Source organism: Oncorhynchus mykiss, chromosome 17 (assembly GCF_013265735.2).
Source record: "Oncorhynchus mykiss isolate Arlee chromosome 17, USDA_OmykA_1.1, whole genome shotgun sequence".
In the NCBI taxonomy this organism is placed as follows: Eukaryota; Metazoa; Chordata; class Actinopteri; order Salmoniformes; family Salmonidae; genus Oncorhynchus; species Oncorhynchus mykiss.
The window spans coordinates 27,140,791-27,159,467 of NC_048581.1; the positions used below are offsets into that span (position 1 = coordinate 27,140,791).

The 18,677-nt window shown below is 41.8% G+C and overlaps 2 protein-coding genes across 8 annotated transcripts in view; one reads left to right on the top strand and one right to left on the bottom strand.

Moving 5' to 3' along the window:
* tnrc6c2 (trinucleotide repeat containing adaptor 6C2) overlaps nucleotides 1–8,510 on the top strand; it is a 94,850-nt gene extending 86,340 nt beyond the window's left edge. For 2 of the 4 annotated variants that reach the window (XM_036949498.1, XM_036949499.1), the window contains exons 15-18: nucleotides 4–120; nucleotides 831–1,052; nucleotides 1,808–2,021; nucleotides 2,424–2,781. In XM_036949498.1, the coding sequence (XP_036805393.1) occupies nucleotides 4–120; nucleotides 831–1,052; nucleotides 1,808–2,021; nucleotides 2,424–2,781 (911 nt within the window). Of the gene's footprint in view, nucleotides 1–3; nucleotides 121–830; nucleotides 1,053–1,807; nucleotides 2,022–2,423 lie in introns of all 4 variants that reach the window. The other 2 variants (XM_036949496.1, XM_036949497.1) reach the window with 2 other exon arrangements.
* A 1,402-nt stretch (nucleotides 8,511–9,912) lies between these two features.
* Nucleotides 9,913–18,416, bottom strand: LOC110493567. 4 transcript variants are annotated; one of them, XM_036949503.1, is made up of 7 exons: nucleotides 17,684–18,416; nucleotides 17,374–17,419; nucleotides 14,003–14,038; nucleotides 13,015–13,371; nucleotides 12,378–12,743; nucleotides 11,530–11,633; nucleotides 9,913–11,038 (listed from the first exon to the last, which is right to left on the bottom strand). In XM_036949503.1, exons 4-7 carry the CDS (start codon nucleotides 13,358–13,360, stop codon nucleotides 10,853–10,855), a joined length of 1,002 nt encoding a protein of 333 aa, XP_036805398.1. In that variant the 5' UTR covers nucleotides 13,361–13,371; nucleotides 14,003–14,038; nucleotides 17,374–17,419; nucleotides 17,684–18,416; the 3' UTR covers nucleotides 9,913–10,852. The 4 variants fall into 4 exon arrangements, with proteins under 4 accessions (XP_036805398.1, XP_036805397.1, XP_036805396.1 ...); XM_036949502.1 differs by having other exon boundaries at nucleotides 17,671–18,416; XM_036949501.1 differs by having other exon boundaries at nucleotides 12,378–12,740; nucleotides 17,374–18,416.
* Nucleotides 18,417–18,677: the final 261 nt, after the last annotated feature.

Sequence of the window (18,677 nt, forward strand, 5' to 3'; positions counted from 1 at the left end):
TAGGCTCTTCCCCTCCTTCACCACCTCAGAACGGTGCTCTGCCCCCCTCCGCGGACTGGCCAGTCAGTGGCTGCTTCACTAGCTCTTTCAGTTTGTCCTCCCCGGATGAGGAGAGTGCAGGTACAGACCACAGCCCCCCCTTCCAGCCCCCTATGTGGACATGCTGATCCATGGTCCCCATGCTTGACCCCCCTCCCTTCCCCTAATTACCACCATTGCAACACACCTTTATCCTATTGTTTGTGTGTGGTCTGTGTTTGAGTGTTACGGTAGATAGGTCCTTCCTTTGCCAAATGTAATCCTACTACCAACTACCCAGTGCTGGTTAATCAAGTCCGCCACGATGTGATTGCGTTGTACTCCTCATGGAATTAAGTTTGAGTGTTTGAATCAAGAAATGCTTTGAATGTTGTGGCCCTAGACGCCTATTCATAAGCATGTGTTGACGTGACATTTTTGTTGCCACTAAGCAACCCACTCAGAATTACTATGAATACTTAAAAAATGTCCCCTTTTTAAATGTCTGAGTGACCCTCATTCTGTTTTTACATTTGTTTCCTGTATTCATCAATGTGATCTCCGATATGAAATATATAAACCCAAGAAGCCGAGGTTTTATTGTTGATGAACAAGTGTTAATGTGGGGCTTCTTTTTAAAACTTTGCATCTGCCCAAAGTTAGATGTCTAAGAATCTTTCTAATAGCAGATTATAGGCCTGCATACATTTCCTCAATGTGTCATAGAACATAGGCTTCCACAGAGGGTCTCCATCTCTACAACAGTAGTAGGTCTCATAGGTTCCCCTCTTCTCTCTCTCGCTCTCCGTCAGGTAAACTATCTGACATGAAGTCCACCTGGTCCCCGGGGCCCATCTCCCACCCCTCCCAGGCCTCTCTGTCCCACGAGCTGTGGAAGGTCCCCCAGGGGCCCCGCAACAACACAGCCCCCTCCAGGCCACCTCCGGGCCTCACCAACCCCGCCAAGCCCTCCTCCACCTGGGGAGGAAACTCCCTGGGCCTGGCCCAAGGCTGGAGCAGCTCATACACCTCAGGTGAGATGCCACAGTAGAACTCCTCAGCCTGAAATATAGACTGGGGGAGTTGCTCTGTAAGAAGCCTGGAAAGACTTAAACCTGGTAATGTACCTAGTAGAGGAAAATCAATGAACGCTGTGATCAGGGGTTTGGAGTTTTGAGATTGTTTTGAGATTTTGACTTGATGCTCATTGAAAACCATTGACTGTGGATTTGAGCTGACCTTACTTTGTGCTGTGTCAACATCCTACCCTAACATAATGTTTTTGACACATTTCCCTAAAGAAGCATAGTGTAGGACACCACATAGGCGTGCCATTTTCCTAGGTGTGTTCGTTGTACAGTGTGATTCTCCCCCACTATGTTTTGAGCTCCCCTCCACTCGTCACTCGTTGTAGCAAGGTGGAGCAATACACACCCCGCTGTGGTTAGAGGCCCTTGTCAAACTGAAGTCTTGCAGCTTACCAGATAAGACTTAAGTGACTTTTATCATGGCTTCAAAGAGAACCTAAACCGCGTGACCTTATTTTGACATGAGTCCTAAGGTCACACTGAGGTAATAGTACAAGAGTAAAAGTGCTTACATGAGACAATGAAAATATGTCATTTAAAAATACAAAAAAAGAACATCCATAGATGACAACAATGGACAACTTATGTACATGCATACAAATGTTGTCATCGATAGAAGACAAGTTATTGACCAAAAATGATTGCTTTATATTTTATGTGGACCTGAATATTGACTGATCATCAACCTCTGTTTCTCTCAGAGGGCACAACCTGGAGCACAGACAGCTCCAACAGGACCAGTAGCTGGCTGGTACTGAGGAACCTCACCCCCCAGATAGACGGCTCCACCCTGAGGACGCTGTGCATGCAGCACGGCCCCCTCATCACATTCCACCTCTTCCTGACCCAGGGAAACGCTGTGGTGCGATACAGCTCCAAGGAGGAGGCTGCCAAGGCCCAGAAGTCCCTGCACATGTAAGACTCCCGAACTTAAAGGGGAAAAACCTATCTGGATCGTCATGATGATGTGGCCGGCGACTCGTTTGCTTCTTGAAAGTCCAATATCATGTGAACTTGACTGCTGACTTGAAGCATTGTGGGACTGTATTAGTGGACTAATGAAAAAAAATACCAAAATATAGTTTTGGAGTGGGTTTTCTCTTTTACCCATACTCTATGCTGTTCAGGGTAGTGATTATCTCAGTCTGACCTTAAACAAAACATTGTCTCAACTTCTAGGCTATATACATCTCACTGACAAAATAGCAAAGCCTATAAAGAAATACTTGTACTGTACTTCACCACGTGTAAGAAAGTCCATGTTGATACTATAACACCTGTAAGTATGTGATGTATAACTGAGCCCTGTCCTCTTAGGTGTGTGCTGGGGAACACCACCATCCTGGCAGAGTTTGCCGGGGAGGAGGAGGTGAACCGCTACTTTGCACAAGGCCAGCAGCAACAGCTTCCGCCCACCACCAGCTGGCAGCCTAACCCCGGCACCAATCAGACGCGCATGGGTGGAGGCTCGCAGCAGCACGCCATTGGCCATCACTGGAGTGGCGGCCTTGGGGGAGGAGCCAAGACCGGCGGAGACCTGCTGTGGGGGGGCGTGCCCCAGTACTCCAGCCTGTGGGGGCCCCCTAGTGGCGATGATAGTCGCGGCGTTATCGGGAGCCCCAACCCCATTAACACGCTGTTGCCAGGCGACCTGCTGAGTGGAGAGTCCATGTAGGACAACACACTAACAAACCAACCATGAGGATGGATGTTTCAACGCTGGAACAGACAGTGGAAAAATAATAATAAATACAGAAAAAAATGACAATGAACAGGAACAAAACCAAGCAAATCATGTGGCGATAATCAGTATCAACGGAACTGTGAATCGTGTACCGGAAGGCTGGGGGCGACGACACAACACTGCTGACCCCTACACCCTTCGGTTTTTACGTTTTTTTCCCCCTCCTTTTTAGTTGACTTTTTAAGGGGATTTTGGGGATTTTGTTTTTAGTATTTGATAGATGTTGGAAGCAAACAAAAATGAAATGCCGAAAAGACTCAATGAAGAGAGAACCATTAAGTGTTTTTAAGTTTTCCATGAATATCGCACATTCTGTGTGAAGTGTTTTTTTTAGGAGAAGCAATCGTAGAAGCTGCCATTTTGAATCTTTCCTTTGCCCACAAAACTACAAATTGATTTAAAAAAGGCCATTCCCAGCATGCCCGTGGTTTAAAGACCTTTTACTTATGTTATTGTTTTGTTTCCAAGCACTAATATTAGCCTTAAGCGCTCTACTGCGGCCCAGGTCCTCCTTCAATCTCAAGCCTTTTACATTGTTTTGAAACTGAAGAAATATTGTGATTTTGAAAGCTTGCTCAGTTCCCATCTCTGAGCCAGTGAATGGAACAGAACAAGTGTGATCAACCAAGGTCGTATTCACTAGGAACGAAACGGAAGCAAGCGGACTGAAACTGAGGGACTACCTGAACTTGGTCCAATAAGAAATGCTTGTTTTCGCATGCTGTTGCAAAACGTTTTGCCACGTGTGCACCTAATGAATATGACCCCCAAGTCACTCGGCAGTATGAGGCCTGTCAACACTGACCCAACCAATCATCAGTTACAACCTTTTTTTTGGGTCGTTCATTTGTTCTTTAAAGGGATTTACACTGCTGTTTTTGTTCTTTTTGTATATCGGGCGCATTTTTATATCTATCGCAACATAAGCTGAGAGATTATTACACATCGACAGACCTAGCTGCATCTGTTTTATGTGTGTTCTTGAGTATATGTCTGATGGAACCTAATCATTCACGTCTGGGAGTTCAGATTACCACTGCTCAGAAGAACTACGACTTCAGCTATACTCACCTAACGAGACTTACAGGTGCTTCTTGTCAATTATTAACATTATTAGTCGGTTCCGTTGTTGACCCTCTCGTCCCCATTATGGTCCACCAGTTTCTGGAAACGATGACAACAAACAAAAAACGCTTCAACTTGATGTGAAAGTTACATTGTGCAATATATACGCCACAGACCCTTCTTCTTCCGTCCACGCTCAAGTCCAAACAGGAACTGGTTTCTTTACATTTTTCGTTCTTGATTTTTGTTGTCGTTGATCAAAGCAAAGAACTTAAGAACTACAGAAACTTTACCTTTTCTAATTTTTGATTCCCACCAGGCCACCCCCTTGACCCCCCCCCCCCCCATGAAAAACCGTTGCGTTAACTCTTGCCGGAGAGGAGGAGCGAGGATGGTGTTACTATTATAACTGTGTGTTCAGAAACTGTCTCTGCAGCCCTGAAACTCCTCATACGTACACATTGAACTGGGGTACATGAGAAAGCACCATCAGAAAGCCCTTCCTCTCCACGTTGCCACAGCCAGACTGAACAGACTGAATCCAGGTGGGGGAGTCACTGGAGGGTCACTGGAGATCTGGCACAATACCAAATAAGAGGGGTTTATCCTAATGCAGTAGATCTACTACGAGTGTTCCTTGTATTTGGTACTGTGCAAAAATTTTAAAGATAGACTAAGTAACCTTTTGTCTATTTCAAAGGGTTTTATCATAGCACTTATGAAGAGAGCTAAACGCTTCAACTTGCAAACCAATAAATCAGAAAAATGGAGCAGCAACTTTGAAAACTGAAAAAAAAAAAGTCTAAAAAAAGAACTCTTGCTCTTTTTGTACTGTATCTATACTTGGAAATAACTTCTGGTATTTGTTTGTTCCTCTTTGGTCCAAGGACTTGTATGAACTTTAAAATGGTAGCAGGATGAAGAAAAGAAAAAAAAGGAAGTCTACTTTTATCTGACAAAAAAGTCTGCAGTGTTTGATTTTTTTTCTAAAGACATTTTCTTTTAACTATATCAAAGTGAATATCACTGTTACTCCAAAATGTTTAGCCTTTTTCTTGTCTGGAGACGCTAGACATGCAATGTTACCTGTCTCCGGCCAACAGTCGGTCGGAGTGGGGAGGGGGACGGTCACGGTCCACTGAGTGCCTCTCTGCTGTGGTGCCCATGGCGATGGTCGCTAGGCAAGGCTACCCCCACAGCAGCATTTCCTCCTGGGCTGGCACCAAGCTCTCCCATTGGACACCCTCAGCCCGGCAGGAAACCACGCTCCCTCCAAGACTGGCCAATCAGCACGGAGCTAGCCAGCTAACGACCGCGCCAGCAGCACTCGACCTCGTCTCAACCAACCCTCTCCATTTCCCCTAATCTTCTTTCACACAAAGATCACTTTAGCTGGAAGTCAAGAGACAGTCAAATTTCTGGAATTTTGCCAGTGTTTGATGAATTTTATTTCGTTTGACGTTATGTATTTTTTGATTTGTTATTTTTGTCTACATGCAGTGGTCTTTTCAAGATGGCTGCTTGAAACTAGCCCTTTTCACTGTTCATATGCAGACACACTTTGGTCAGAGGTGCCTCTGTATGTTCATCCTGTGTATTGAATGCAAACGAGGATCAATACTACAGCCCGTCATTGATTGTCTATTATTAGTTAGTATCTTAACTGATTGATTGATCATTGCTTTGTTTTGGACAGTATTCTGTAGTACTTCCAGGCAGTATCTCAAGACGTGTAAGTTAGACCAATAGGGTGTCTCAGATGGGTGAGTGTGTCCTGCCTGACCCTAGCTGCTCCACCTGGGTTCCACCAGGGCTGTCCCCTCTCGCCCGCTCACACAGCTGCTACTCTACACCCTCCAGTCCCCACCAAAGCAAACAACCTAGGCCATGGCCCTCCCCCCCTGACCAGACATAAACAGCGACTCAGTTCTGTTTCTATGCAAAAGACTAGAGGCTGCGGGCCCTTTACAGCCAACGTGCCAATCCTGCCTTAAGGGTTGAGCACCGACTCAGAGCTAGACCCATTAACCTCCTGCTGTATGTACCCTTCAGCACTTAGAATATGTCCGCTCTTGGTCCTTATAGCTGGGTTTAAACCACAACACTGTCATATTCCAAACTTCCACCCTCCCTCTATGGGGAGTTAGTACCACTGAAGTGGAGGTATAGTAGGCCTCTCTTTACTGTGCTGAAGAAGACTGATCTCCTGTCAGCTTGATCTCAGGGTAGGAGATGACGTTAAAAGATGCAGCTCTCTCTGTATGCATGTCCTTTTGCTGTAGTGTAAGAGAGCCAAGTTCTACACTAACTAATGGCAAGCTGTGCAGTAGTACTATAGACTTGTTTTGGTTGGAGAATTGTTTTTGGGGAACGGGACAGTAATGGTTTCCCTTCCCAACTATAGGCCTACTGTAATGTTACAATGTAGAAGCCCATTCTGCATGTAAGATGCCAATGTTATCCTATGTGCCAATACAATAAAATATATAGATCTCAAACTAGCCCATGTTATACGATCTGGAGAAAGAGCTCTTCTCTTCCCAGGATGGAGGATCTTTGATAACCTTTGTGATGGAGGCAGGGGGGCAGGAGGGATCAAACAGATGGGTGGGGGCAACACACCTCATCCTGAACCACTGAGATAATATGGCCGGGTCTCTCATGGCACCCTGTTCACTATGTAGTGCATTATATAGGGACATTAGGGTGCCATTTGTGGGGAATGCCCTGTTGTTGATAAAATCTTTGGCGGATCCAAGTATCCTATGGTGCACAGTCAGTTTTAATGTTGGGTAATCCTGGGTACATATTTTTTTAAACCAAAAATGAATTTCTTGCATTTTAACGTCATTTTAATATGAAGTTTGACACAAAATCAAGAAGAAAAAATAATTTAAAAAAATAAAAAACGGACTAAAATAAAAGATCTATAATATGTTAAAACTAAAGCTCTGCACTTCTAGCTGAAATGTCTCCAGTCCAGCAACCTCTAACTTCTACCATCCAGGGAGTCAGAATGCAGGCTGGGGAGCCTTTTTGTGGATGCTGTATTTATCCTATTTGTTAGTTTCCTCTCAAAGCGGACCCACAACTGTATATTTCCACAGACCCAGATGGCTTCGGGCCCACTGTATCAGCCCAGGTCGCTCGCCTCACTGTTTCTGCGGTAGGCAACGAGAGTGGACGCATTTCAAAAGGTACAAAGTCTTAACAAAAAAAAAATAACAAAAAAAATGGGATAAGGCTACCTTTTTGGGACTGTTCGGCGTCCTGCAGCACACTAGCAAAAATCACTATTGCCTGTTTCTGTAACTGCCTTGATCCAAGCTCAGAGACCAATTAGCCGGGTGGGGGCCTCCAAACGTCCGCTCGGTGTGTGTGCACCAGCACTGAGGGGCAGGCCGTGCTCTCTCTCTACTGCTTAACTATAGATATATATGGATATGTACGCTCGGTGTGTGTGGTAGGTAGCACATCAACAGACACCTTGGATCTCAATCTCTGAAACCTTTTATTCCTCTTAAAAGGTCTGGGTTCAATACAAACTGAAGATGAGCAATATGTATTCCCCCCGCAAATAAGTGATACGAAGGAAATGGAATGGGTTTCGTGGTTAAACTGGTACTTGATGGATCATGAGTAATGTCTTTCCTACCTGGAGTTGGATATGCACGTTCTGGATTTATGAACATATTACAGTAAGTACCTTGAAGTACTTGTACTGTATGTGAATTTGTCTAAACAACCCAACCTTAAATCACCTGTTTTTTAAATGCATACTTTCCCAGTAGAGAGAAATATCATTAAACATATCAACACAAAAATATAAACACAAATACTTGAATCAAGGAGCGCCGATAACCTAATGTGAAGTCTCTTTTGTAAAAAAAATAATTAAAAAAAAACAAAAAATAAAAAAAACTATTTGACTAGTACACTTCCAAGCTTGAGGTCATCAATTTAAAAAAAAGATTGGAGAAAAAAAGTGCAAAAATCATTTGGTTGTGTGCTTGAAAGTCAAATGTATGTGTGCAAACAACTGTGTGCTTGGCAGGCTCAGGACTGCTGTCATGTTCCATTCAGTATGTTGTGTATTGACATTGTTGTCTGTTCTTTTATTCAGTTTATTTTTTGCTTGTCAAAACTATATTCTGATAGACATTTATCTTCTAACGTTGCACTGAGTGTCTTCTACCCCTCACTCAGCTAATCGTAGACAAACGAGGGGAGAGGGTGACAATTCATGTGTAAATGTTTACTCAAGGACTTAATGGAAAAAAAGTTTTTGTTTTATCTGTAAAATGTTTATCTACCTTAGTGGCTTTTATTGTGGAATAATCCAAAACAAGGATTATCATTGAGTATTGCACCATTTTGTTCTGATTACATACAAATGTAATGAAAAAAGACAACAAAAATGATCTAAGAATTGTGGCCATAGATGGTAGGACTAGTAATCTCTTAACTTCATGGAGAAAGGGATAATGTGGGGAGATGAGTTTGTTACAGGACTCATTTCAGAGGTGCCTAATCTTGTTTTTTTTTATGCATAGCCACCTGTCGTTTACAAACATTTCATTTGTCTGAAGTTGAGGAAAAAGGAATTTTGAAATGTTGAAAAAGACAAATTCCATCTTCCATCAAAAAAATATGAACATAAAACAAACTTTGCAAAATGAAGATTTATGCTACTTTCAGAACTCTGGGATTGATCAGTGTTGTTGTCGTTTTTAATTTCTCTTTTTTTTTTTTGATGTCGACAGACTGTATGTATTGAATTATTTGAATTTTGTCTTTGTAAAAAGACAACGCAATTTGCTCACTATCTTGCACACTCGTAAAGATGTGGACCTTGTCTCGGGAAGGCCAGGATTTCCAGAGTTCAAACTCCACCATTTGTATTTAAATTTGAGAGTTTTAAATTACAATAACTTTGAGAAATGTAACTCCAGGCACTGAAAGTTAGGGATTTAAATAGAATATGATATACCATTGCTTCTAAAAATCCATAGTGGTTACATAATTTACCAAATAAATGACTGAAAATGAACTCTGAGAGAGAAAAAGTAGAGTGCTTTACATGTAAAATTGCTTTACATTTAAACAAAATTGATCAATGGTTTTAATTGTCAAACGGCAGTGATTAGTTTTACTTATGCATTTTCTTTGAGGTTCCATCCTGTAACTTTCAGGAGCTTTGTGCATTACTGTCTCTGTTCCTGTGGCAGATATTCAATGAGTTAAGAGATTCTGTCTAATAGATGGTTTTCAGGAGACAGATTTGAAGTGTGGGTGGGTGGGGGGGGGGGTGGTAGCTGGTTTTTAAAGGATCATGATCTATGCACAAGTGGGAGGGAGAGTCCAGGCCTGCTTTTCTCTTGGGGCCCGGAACTCGTACTCTGGGGTTCAGGGTTTGATGTAGGGGTGTGTCTTTGTGCTACAAATTTGCTATGTTAGATTTTCTTCCCCCTCATCAGATTTATGGCAAAACTTTGTATTGCTTTGCCATGCTGTGTAATCCTTAAGCAATGAGCGCTTATCCTTCTGCTAAAGCACTGTGGGTTATACTGAGAAAAATCCCATGACTTTTAAGGCGGTCTGGTTTTTGTAAGGGTTGGGGGGTGGTACTCTGCCTTTTTATTTAAAAAATAAACATTAAGGAGAAATGTCTGTACTGAGAAAGTTGTGGCTTTTAATGTTTTTTTTTCTCCTCATAGAATGTGATTGTTAATGACATGCACCGGAAAAAAACATGTTTCCATGAGTTATGGAGCTTCTTTCGGACTATATTAATAAATTGACATTTTTCTTGGCTGTTAAAAAGCGTCTTGTCGATTTCTTGTGTAGTCTTGATTTTTCATGTGGACATTTAGTATTAATGCACCTCTAGAGACGAAACCACAACCCCCCCAGAGGAAGCCAGTAAACTAGATGCAGCCGGATAAGGAAGCAACTTGAGACAACTCGCACACACCACCAAGGAATACACTTGAAGCACCCCTTGTTATAAATTTATTTTTTTACAGTAAGCTGTTGAGTTAAATCTCTATTGCACCTTTATTCAGGTCAGAGTGAGTTCTCGGAATTTGCATATCGCAGAAGGACATTACAGCTTTCACATCCAACTGAACTGCAAAGTCACTACCTCTGCTTACATATTACCTGTACCCCCTGTGTATAGCCTCACTTATTTTTCTATATGCTTGTAACTAAGCATTTCACTGTCAGGTGACCTGAATACCTGTTGTATTCAGCACATGTGACAAATACAATTAGATTTTGAAGCTGTGGTTCAGCACACCATGCAAACACATCCGGTGGACCATCCCATGACTGGTTCATTTCCGATATGTAGCATGGTAACAAACTCGATGTGGAAAGGCACCCTGTTGCATGTGTCCTGGCGCTTGTCCACATATTAGCCAGTCCAGTTAAGACCAGGTTTCCTGGTCCCATCCAGTATTCAAAATATTGAGACATTTGACGCCATAAAGGTTTTATCAGTCTACACTTGATATCAAGACAATTTACCGGACCACAATGCATTTAATAGTCCGCATCTGTCTCAGAATGTGGACAAAGGACGGGATGTTAGCACCAGGTATAAATTGGTATTTTGTAAGTCCATGAATATCTGTTTCCAGCACAGGACAAATGTACCATGTCAAAATACAACACTAATAAAGACAAGTATTACACTTAATATTTTTGTTGGTTTAAATACAATATCTTTTCAAAAAGTAAAGCAAGGCTACAACATTTAACTGCCAGCATTTACATCAAATACAAAACATTGTTTATAACGCCACAACAGCATTTACAGTACAACAAACTAAGTTAGGTGGATGTTTGTTTGTCCAAATTTAAGGTTATGTAAATTGTAGTTGTAGTCAAACACCGTGTTGGTGAGATTGGGCAGACCTTGTTCCTCGCAGTTTCAGATACTAGCGGTGACTCTTCGGGCCTCTCTGTGGTTTTCCTGTTGAGAACTCAAGAGGGGGGGCCTCGGGTGGTAAGAGGGAGACACTTTTCCATTCCGGATGGAGGGCCGCACCCCAACCATCTCCTCGTAGATGGAAGCCTGGTGGGGCTGCGGTTTGACACGGTCTCCTCGGGTCTTACCCTGACAGAGGACAGAAGCCAATCAGAGAAGGCAGCAGGTGAAAGTGTGAAATGATGTGAATAGTAAGAGGATGGATGCTTTGATTCAGTGGCATCCTTCCTCAATTTGAGGTGTTTGACAAATCACTGGTACTTAGTCATACCTGTCAGAAATCAGTGTTATGGTACTGACAATTTGTCACTTGAAGGAATACAGTAGCTACCAAATGAGTAAGTACCTATATACATTACAATATCATGCCTCCCCAGTCTACAACCATAGAGGTTACAGGTGTGGCTGTAAAATGTTACAGAGTGGCTTTATAAACTCAGAGCAGAGAACTGTTTGATTTCAAGAAAATGTCATATGAATGAGAAATTTGCAGAATGGTAACACTTTTTAAATTATGACCATAAAAGCAGCAAAAAAATTGGAGTGGCTACCATTTATATAAATAATTATCTGTGTGTCAATCCTTTTGTCCATAGTAAGTAGGTTACAGTCCTACTCACATAATGAGCCACTCCCAGGGCCATAAGGAAGATGAGTAGCAGCCCCACAGCAGCAGAAAGGGCATAGAGCAGTGGAGTGTAGCCAGTACAGCTACACCTAACACCTGGGGAAACAATGAGCAACATGTAGTGTCAGACTTTGAAGAATGTCAAATCACTTCCTAAATTAAAAATACATTGACAACCTTTCATATACTGTGTATGATTAAATGAATTACTAACAGACCATTGTCTGTTTGATATTTGTTACCTGAGTTGGCTACTAGAGTTAATAAACAATACAGCATCATAGAAACAGCTTCCACAGATGACCTGGACATTTACTGGCATGAATTTACAGTTTAAAGGGATAGTTTGGGATTTTGGCAGATTCATTTGTGGATACCATTTTATGCCTGTGTGCAGTTTGAATCGTTGCGCTAACGCTAGTTAGCATTGTCTCGCGAAACTACCTCCAACTTCCCTCATACTAGACACCAGACATAAAAAAATATCCACGAGTTCATCTGACTCTGGGGAAGTAGATAGGGTTCCTTGCCAAAATCACAAACTATCCCTTAAAAACCAAAACCACTGACCCCATTTTCCTACTGCATCTGTCTATTTTCAAAATTAGTATAGAGACCGATGTGGGGAGGGGAAGTGGAGACCTTTCGTAAAGGTCTGGTCAAAAACGTGTATAGACAGACAACGCATAGGCACACAAAGAAAGTTCCCAATGTGATGTGTAAGCTCAACGAATGAACAAGCCTTACTAAATCAAGTGTTACTTGTTTATATCCACTAGCCCCATATAAATCAGGTGTCTTATTAGGGTTGAATCCACTAGCCCTATGATAAACACCCACCTTGCACAGACACAAAGTACACGTATCTCCCTAGCCTGGCACTGTTGTCGGACCTGCCGGGGAGCAGCAGCTCACAGCTGTAAAAGGCGCTCTCTTCCGGCTGCATCTTTAGCAGGGTGAGGTTGTATGCCAGGCCGCCCAGACCCGTGCCCAGGTGAAGCCTCTCTTCTGGGGGGAACGAGGCAGAGGAAGAGGGGCGCTTTGAGTGGAACAGCACCTCCACTGGAGCCCGGCCCCACCGCCTCTTCAGGCATACCCCTTCCATGGCCGAGGGGGAACCGTTGGGGACGAGGCAGGGGAGGACAGCTGACCCCCCGGCGCACGTCTCTATCAGGCCTACATCCATCTTGTTGTCTGGGACATCTTCTCCAGATGGGAAACAAACACTAGTATGACTGGCTTTGTGGGCGGGGTAGAGGAGAGTATGTTGCTAGAGCCAGGGCTATTCTAAGAAGGAAGCAGTGGCAGGATGCATAACATGAACAGTATGGCTCAGCTATGGCGTCTGGAGTTATTACAACAACAAAAAGGAAAACACGCAGGCTCCTGTGACTGTTGACTATGGTGTCAACAACTCTATTCGTATCAAGCAACATAAAAAAGGAAATAAATGAAGGAATCCATAAAGAATACTCACCAACAGTGTCAACGTACAGAAAGAACTCCATATTGCTTGGAATCTTTTTATCGACGCTGGAGGCATCGGGGAAGACAAACTCACAGTAGTAGATGTCTGTGTCTGTTCCCTTCAGCTGGCTGAGGGTCACGTTGACCCGGTGAGTACTCGGGTCTCCCGTGACATTGATGCGCTCTTTGACGTCACCGTAAAACGAAGGCTTTTGTTCAGTAAACATGAACATGACCTCTTGGTTGGGCTGCAGCCACTTGCGTTTCAGGTAGAGCCCAATGGGCTTGGAGGCATTGAACTCAGAGATACAGTAGAACTCTATAGAGTCACCCTGCGTTTTCTCCAGGAATTCCATTTCACAGAACACTAGGAGGCAACATATAGAGAAGGTAATAAATACAACGTTAGCTCCCCGTTTTTATTTGACCTTTATTTAACTAGGCAGTGCCATTAAAAACAAATTCTTATTTACAATGGCGGCCTACCCATGAGCAACCAGGACGACGCTGGGCCAACTGTGAGCCCTCTATGGGACTCCCAATCACGGCCGGCCGATTGTGATACTAAACAGGCAGTGACGCCTCTAGCATTGAGACGCACTGCATTAGACGGCTGCGCCTACGAGCGTCTGCATAATGATCAATGTAGTCATATGGAACAGTTTCAGGCCTCTGGTTAGACTAACCCAAACAAGTGCTGTTTTATAGGCATTAAACTACTCCATGATAAAGTCATCCAAAACTTGCAATGGCAGAAGAAAAATTCCAACACCACAGGAGGTTGGTGGCACCTTAATTGGAGAGGACAAGCTCATGTTCATGGCTGGAGAGGAATGAGTGGAATGGTATCAAATAAATCAAACCCGTGTTTCTGTGTGTTTGATGCCATTCCATTCACACCAGCCATTATGAGCTGTCCTCCCCTCAGCAGCCTCCTGTGGTCAACACAGTTCCCAATAAACTAACCCCACACCAAAAGTTGCAGAAGCAAGACTTACCCAACACTGTATGTGTGATGAGCAGCAGCCAAACACCTGTCAGATGAAGAGTCATAATGACTTCCCTTGTTCTTATATGACGATGCTATCACACACTGAGCAGCATGCAGTGAGCCTCAGACATAAGTGGAGTATTATACCAGAATTGTTGAGTCTGACTCACTTGACTGGGGGGGTCTCAGCCTAATGAGGGGAAATTGGTGACTAGTTACAGGAACTTCTCCACCTCAAACCTTAACGCTGAACAGGAAGAGTCGTTTGTAAACTACTCCTCACAAGTGTCATAGCAAAAAGCCACACCCACCTTTACATAATTACTACAAAATATTTATCTGTAAAGATGAGATGGTTCTGCAAATGCAAAATACTGAACGTGTGTTGACCTTATACTAAGAGTATAAAATCCAGAGTATTTAGCCATTTGTAAAGCTGCAAAAAATCTGTCAATTTCAGCCAAATACTGCTAATAAGAGAATATATTTAGGTATCAAAACATGAGTTACTTTGAAGATGTTTAAGGTTTAAAAAATGTTATGATAAAAGTTACAACATACCACAAATGACCAACTATTCACTGTAACGTCATGGGAGATATTGCAAACAGTTACTTGAGAAAGTCAAGTTCACGACCCAAGACCATCTAGTGGTCCTCTTACAAAGATGGTTCAGATCGGCCCTGTTCCTGGTATAAAATGGGTTTTTAACAAGATAGGCTTGAAAAAACAGACACTGAAAATTGTACACAACACACATGATTTATTCTTATAATAGTGTGTTTTGATACAAAGCATTTGGATTTTTACATTAGGATACATTTATGCACATCAGCAAATGGAGAGAAACTGTGATACTGCCAACATGGTCTTGTGAAATAATGTCTATTTGTTTTATGTGAAATGTATAGTTAATGAACAAACAGGCCAATGTTCCCTTTAAAAGAACATTATAGGATGCATGTTGACAATTATAACTGGGGAGAATTCAATTATAATGGTGAAGCTAATCCGAGTAACAGTTTAACACAGCAGCACATCCAAGACAGTTTTGAGCATTGTTGCGAAAGTTGGAAGATGAGTTCGGACGAGTGTTGACGACAACATCCAACAGGCCAAATACTTTAATCCATAACTATTAATAATCTATTAATCTGTAAACAATGATCATAACTTGAAGAAAAAAAACATTACCGTAATATGGTCTGGGAGTGTTTTCAAATGAACTTTACAATCATTATTTTACAACAGCCATCATGTACAGTGCCTTCCAAAAGTATTCACACCCCTTGACTTTTTCTATTTTGTGTTACAGCCAGAATTTAAAAATTGATTCAATTGAGATTGTGTCACTGGCTTACACAATACCGCACAATGTTTAAGTAGAATTGTTTTTTTGAACTTTTTACAAATTTATTCAATGTAAAGCTGAAACGTATTGAATCAAAAAGTATTCAAACCTGTTGTTATGGCAAGCCTAAATAAATTCAGGATTGAAAATTAGCTTAAGTCACAATATCAGTTGTATGGACTCACTGTGTGCAATAATAGTGCTTAACATGATTTGAATAACTCTCTCAATCCTGTACCCCACACATACATATAAAAAAGGTCCCCGAAGCTGAGCAGTGAATTTCAAAACATATTCGCCACAAAGACCAGGGAGGTTTTCAAATGCCACGCAAAGGGTATCTATTGGTAGGTGGGTACAATTCAAATAAAAAGCAGACATTGAATATCCCTTTGAGCGTGGTGAAGTTAACACTTTGGATGGTATATAAATTGTGGTGGAAGATTTAGGTAACATAGATAATTAAGATGTCTTATCTGCATAATATGCTTATATGATATGCTTGTTATTAGAATGTATCCCTTTGGACTCTGGTGTTGGTAGTTGCACTTCCTTCCTCAGCTGGGGCCCAGAGAGGGGAGAAGTCAGGCTCGTCTTTCACATGCCGCTGGTGCTATGCAGAATATCAGAAAGAGAAATATGACAGGAGGGAATATTGTCTTCATATGTGAATGTGTCTACCTATTCTAAACCATGTGAAGGGATGGCGCGGTTGATGGGGAACCACTTGTCTCCACAATGTCCGTGAGCCAGTCACTCCCTCCTTGGGGGAGATAAGGTCTGAGAAAAGATGTGGGGTAGTGTCTGGAACCATTACGTCATCTCTGATGTTGCACCGGTCCTGGGGGAGTGTATGACCTAGAGGCTCACTTCCCTCAGTGTCCAGGCGTGTGGTCAAGAAGGGGTTTTACTTGAGATGGAAGTATCTAGAGTTGACAATTGAGTTATGCCATAGAATGAATTGGTGTTTCTGTGCTTTGAAGTACCAGGAACGAGATCGGAGCCTCGTCTTAGGGACCAAACTAAATAAGAACAGACTTCAAAGCAAATGCTATCTGGTGGGATACTCCTTTCTCATATATCAAGTTACACCCTGTGACCCATTCCATGCATCTGTTGTTTGTCAGGAAGACTAAAAGGGCATATATTTTCTATAAAAGATATGTATTCTTCGTATGTCAGAGCTACTCACCACAACACTTGGAAGTGTTGAGCCGACCAGCCTCATCATTATAGAAGCAATGACTCTATACTTTATTCGAAATGTATTAATAAGGAAAGCAATGTCCTGATTGGTGCTTGACCTCACCTCTCCTCATTGATTAGAATTTCTACCACACAATATACCCAGTCACTACGGAGAGGAAACCGTTCAGGGATTTCACCATGAGGCCACACCCACCATTACAAAATGACTACAAAATATTTATCTGCAAAGATGAGATGGTTCTGCAAATTCAAAATAAAAAAGGTACATTTGCGTTTAATGGTTGTGATCGAAAACTGATGATTGATCAACATAGTTACTCCACAATACTAACCTAAATGAGAGTGAAAAGGAAGCCTGTACAGCATAAAACACTGGTCAAATATACACTGGAGTTGCTTGAATGTTACTGAATGGCCTAGTTAAGAGTTGACTTAAATCTGTTTTAAAATCTATGGCAAGACTTGAAAATGGCTGTCTAGCAATGATCAACAACCAAATTGACAGAGTTTGAAGAATATGCAAATATTATACAATCCAGGTGTGGAAAGCTCTTAACACTTACCCAGAAAAATGTGTGCTGTAATGGCTGCCAAAGGTGATTCTAACATGTATTGATTGACTCAAGGGGTTGAATACATATGTATTTAATTTTCAAACATGATTTCACTTTGCCATTATGGGGTATTGTGGGTAGATGGGTGAGAATCTATTTCCTCCGTTAAATTCAGGCTGTAACAACCAAAAGTGAAACAAGTCAAGGGGTAGGAATACTTTATGAAGCCACTGTACATCATAGCCGATGTGAAATCCTACTTACCAAATGAGTGGGGTAAAAATGTGTCCAGTTTCCACCAAGCTGCCCCCTTCACCACCAGACAGAAAGAGGCAACAATGGCACACCACAGCATTCAACATTCATTACATTTGTATGCAACCAAATGGTGTAACAAATCTTGAGCAAGTACTTTAGAATAACTCTACAATACTCAAAACAATGTACAAATCTTGGAAAAACTCCCAAAATGCATTACTTCAGATTCAATAACTAGTTACTACTAAACGGTACATCCGGTGCAAGATACAGCCACACTATGGTAAGGGAATGGGTACTTACAGATATAACTGACCTGTTTCGCAAGAAATCTGTGTTTTAGGCTGAAAAGCAGATAAGGACATTACCATCAAAATAGACATGGGCTTACAAAAAGTTTCAAAGTAATGTTTTTTTTCGATTTTAATATGCTATGCAGTGTTTCCCCTAGTATTTTTTTTCCAACAGCGGTGGCAAAGTTAGCGTGTGGGGGTATGGGGCATGACAAATGGCACATTTTAGAGGCCCTCCTCTCGGCCACAGAGAAACTGTAGCTGTTCTAAAACTAATTTTCTGCAATTCTACACATTTTGACATGAACATTTGTTTTAAAGCTAATTTTCTACAATTCTACACATTTTGCCATGGCTTATGCATTGTTCCTAATTTAACTAAAATGACAAACCAAATCAAAAGTGGCCCTATATCATGACATTTTTTTTTTATTTTACTTTCGCCAACTGTCTAGTCTTTATTTTGGCGATTTTTAGTCTTCAAATATATTGCACCATTATCGTTTCTATATTCCTGGTTTAAAATCTTTTGCAGTGGCGGCTACGGTTTAGCAGCGGCACAACGCCGCTGCTAAATACATATAGGGGAAACACTGATGCACCATAGTGGAATAACACCAAATAAGGCCCTCTGACTTGAAAAGCTAAACACCCAGACATGAGTAGGTGGTTTAGGAAAAATACACCCGACATCAAGTAAAATGTATATTTATCATCAACCACTCACAGAGTATAGAGCACTTGCATGCAAATGTTAGTGAATCTAAGGTGAGGAAGATAAACTGATTCAGGGTGCAGGTTTAAATGATTGAATTACTATTAAAGAACATCAGGCTATAAATGTATCTGCATCAAGACAATTTGTATATTAAAACATGTTTAAAAATACCAGATCTGGAATGTTGACATTCTATAATTTGAACAATATTTCATAAATACAACATTTATGTACAAACCTTCATGATGAAGGTACTAACCTCCATGGTACAAACCTTCATGAAGCCTCATCCCCATCCA